The sequence below is a fragment of the Fukomys damarensis genome, unplaced genomic scaffold, assembly GCF_012274545.1.
Source record: "Fukomys damarensis isolate Sample0158 unplaced genomic scaffold, DMR_v1.0_HiC HiC_scaffold_15, whole genome shotgun sequence".
Taxonomy (NCBI): domain Eukaryota; kingdom Metazoa; phylum Chordata; class Mammalia; order Rodentia; family Bathyergidae; genus Fukomys; species Fukomys damarensis.
In genome coordinates, this window is record NW_022900927.1 from 21,256,163 (window position 1) to 21,260,174 (window position 4,012).

Sequence of the window (4,012 nt, forward strand, 5' to 3'; positions counted from 1 at the left end):
TTAATGGTTAGTGAATGGAATATCTTGTTTAATTACTTTGTAAGTTAGAATTTTGTCTTCATTAATATTTAGGAAATCCAAGTGGAAGATCAAATTGATCTCTTCAAATTATCTGAGAACTCTAGTGATTTTCAAGTAGAAAGAAAATCACTACTGATTGGTTGAATTTCCAAAATTTATTCAACTAAATTCTAGAAATGTTATAGTTTAACAAACTATTTTGTCATAGTGCAAGTAATGATAATATTTCTCTGCATATAACTTCTTTTGTAAAATTTGCTATTTGTGCATAATTTTTCTAATACTCTTTCTAAAATATGTAGGCCAGTATATTCAGACATAGACATCCATAATTTTAATTAGAAGTGAAATTTGTATCATGAGTTCAGTAATTTAGATGAATCAGTATAACAGAATTTAAATACATTAAAGATAAATACTATAACTACTTAGTATGTTAGAGTTTTAAAAATATTAATATATTTGATTCTTACAACCAACTTGTGAAGTTTTTTAAAGATTATTTCCTAGTAAAATAGAAACTACTTGTGATATTGAAAACTTTGAAATTTTATAAGGATAATTTTAGTAGGTTATAAATAACTTGGCAAGAACTGTCCATTCTCTATATTTAATATTAACCTTGACAAAGATGAAATGTGTATTACTATTAACTTACTACTTATTGTAATATGAGAATATACCAACATACATAATGAAACAATATTTATTATGAAAAAAATCTTCATAATTTTTGAGTCTCAAGAAGCATTATGTTATTACTACATCTTCCTATCTCATCATCAAAAGTATTAAAAAGAAAACTGAAACACTTAGAGTTTGTTATTTGAATGAGAATTCAAGAGCATTAAATATAATAGTGTTAGTTATTTAAAGAAAAGTAAAAATATATTTTGCATTAAAATGTTTACCTGTGGGTATTTAGCTCAGTGGTTCTGCCTTACAAACACAAGGTTCTGAGTTTGACCCCTGGTACTGAAAAAAAATTACCTAAGCTATATAATTTCTTACCTTTATAAAGATATAAGAAGGGTATAAGAAAGAAAGCACTTCTGTATTGTATGCCTGTAAGAAGAGCACTTAGGAGGCCAAAGGAGGAAAATCAAGACTTCAAGGCCAGCTGGACTCCATAATGAGAGCCTGTCTCAAAAAATGTAGAAAGAAATAGGAGTCTATTCTGGTTTCTTAATTCTAATTTTCTTAGTCCGTATTCAGGAGGCATAATGATTACATCCATTGTGGGGTGTTGGTATAAGTACATAACACACCTTAACTTTAATAACTCCTTGCTCTCCCTGTCTTTGTCCTTTTCCTTTTTGCAGATCTACTTCCCAGTTTCCTCGTAGTACCTTTTGTTTTTCTCTGATGTATTTATATTTTGGGTTTCTCATATAAGAGAAATCAAGAGATATTTACATTTGTTTGTCTGATTTACTTCACAAAAGTTATGTATCTACAAGCTTACTCTGGTGGGTAATTTATTTATTTTGAAGTTGAAAACTAAAATATATACATTTGACATAGCTAAAAACTAATTTGACTTTATGACTTGGTGTTATATTTTGATCCACATTTATAAAGACACAAAACCTATTATTGAGTTTGTAGAGAAAACTGTATGGAGAGCTAAATTTGAATTGACTTGAAGAAAGCATAATATTTTGGTGGGCAGTCCACGTGTACAAGAAGACACCAAAATGAGTGAGATTATTTTGATTTAATATTTGACTAAGAACTAAGAAACATATACCTACTTTCAATGCTCAATGCTCAGGTGTTTTATTGTTATTGTCATAAATCAGGAGCAACAGTTAAAATGAATACTGAATACTTTGTTAAGATTTAAAGAAAACTCTATGAAGCTTTTTGAGTTTCAGTAGATTAACAAAGTAGTCATTATTTAAAATTCCCAATGAAAATAAGGAAAAAAAGCAAAATACAGAAGAAAATGGGCAAGTTCAATCTTGTTATTATAAGTCATATCTAGGGTTATATTTACTTGGTTGATTAATACATTCAATGTTAGACAGCAAACTTTGCTCCAGATTTATCTACACACATGTAGTAGCAGCCAATAACTTAGAGAAAAATCAGAAAAAAATGAGTAAGAAAACTGAAAAACACACTGGTACAATTTAGGAGAAGTGATTAAAGCTGTCTCTAAAAAGCAGGGCTTTATTTCTTAATTTATGAAGCGTAATTGTTCAGGGTGATTGGTATTTCTTTTTGTTCATTTGTAATGCATTTCAAAGTAGAGTGAACAAAAGCATCATTTTTAATCATTTGCTGGCCATGGTTTTAAATTTCAATAAATAATTGGAACCTTCAATTTTAGTAAATCTTTATCATTGTTGTTATTTTCTACCTTCACTTGTCTGAAGTTAATGATGGAAAACCAAACATCAGTGACAGAGTTCATCCTTCTTGGATTAACAAATGATGTCAAGCTCCAAGCTGTGCTTTTCCTTTTCCTGCTGCTCACTTACACCTTAAGTATTATAGGAAACGTGACCATCATTGTTCTGACTCTGCTGGATCATCGCCTCCAGACGCCTATGTATTTCTTTCTTCGAAATTTTGCTTTTGTGGAGATATCTTTCACGTCTGTATTTGTTCCCAAGATGCTCCTTAATATTGGAACTGGAGACAGAACTATCTCTTTTGCCAACTGCTTCACTCAATACTTTTTTGCAATCTTGCTGGGAGCAACTGAATTTTACCTTTTAGCTGCCATGGCTTATGATCGTTACGTTGCTATTTGCAGACCTCTGCATTACACAACTATAATGAGTAGGAGACTGTGCATTCAGCTCGTCCTGTGTTCCTGGTTCTCTGGCTTTATAGTTGTCATGGTGCCATATACCATGAATCTCAGGCTGCCTTTCTGTGCATCCAACATCCTCAATCATTATTGCTGTGACTATACTATATTGTTGCATTTATCCTGTTCAGATACACATTTCATAGAAATGATTCAGTGTGTCCTTGCGGCAGTGACCCTTCTCTTTACCCTGCTCCTGGTGTTTCTTTCCTACACCTACATTATCAGGACCATTTTGAGAATCCCATCAGTTCAAGAGAGAAAAAAAGCTTTTTCTACATGTTCCTCTCATATGATTGTGGTCTCGCTTTCTTATGGAAGCTGTATCTTTATGTATGTAAATCCTTCTGCAAAGGATGCAGCAACTTTTAATAAAAGAGTGGCTCTTTTAAATACCTCAGTTGCTCCTCTGTTGAACCCATTCATCTATACTCTAAGGAACAAGCAAGTGAAAGGAGCCTTTAAAGATATAATACATAAGATAATTTTTTCAAAAACGTGAAACTACTTGAGATTCATTATTAAAATAATAATATATAGAAGAGTACAGTGAAACATTGTTGTAATTTAAATGTATATTCTACATCACCCAATTAATATTCCTACTTGTGTCCTGACACAGTAAAATGAATATGTAATTAAGGCATTTTTTTCTGTTCTCAAATAATCCTAATCTGTGTGAGTGCTCCTAACATTTCATTTCATTTCTATTTTCTTTGTTCAGACAATTAAAAAAATACATGAGGTAAAATTAGAATTGATAATATGAATGTTAATAATTTGTTTTTAAAACTGAATTTAGGAAAATTGTATCATGGCATTTGACCTGTATAGATATAACAATTAAATTTATATGGCAAAGAAACTAACTTGTTTATACTAGCTTAAGTAATATGTTGAACTGATACTGTTTGCTATTTTCAAATTTAAAATTCATTTTAAAATTTAGTATTTTCAAAGTATTTATTTAATAAATGAGCATACTCAGTGTTTAAGAAAATTTTAAAATGACAAAAACCTATATTTTTTTCAATATCGATGAGAAAATATCAAATTTCTTCAGTGAATTCATTAGAGGTGATGGAAAGATTTGAATTTAAGGTATTTAGGAGTATGTATTCCTAGAAAATTTCATACATTGCAGTGCTGTGCCTGGCCATTGTTGTAGTT

General features: G+C 30.4%; 1 protein-coding gene across 1 annotated transcript; it reads left to right on the forward strand.

The window, feature by feature from the left end:
* The first annotated feature begins 2,405 nt into the window (after positions 1–2,405).
* LOC104851981 (olfactory receptor 6C4) lies at positions 2,406–3,344 on the forward strand. Its single transcript, XM_010609415.2, has one exon. The coding sequence runs from the start codon at positions 2,406–2,408 to the stop codon at positions 3,342–3,344; it is 939 nt and encodes a 312-aa protein (XP_010607717.2).
* Positions 3,345–4,012: the final 668 nt, after the last annotated feature.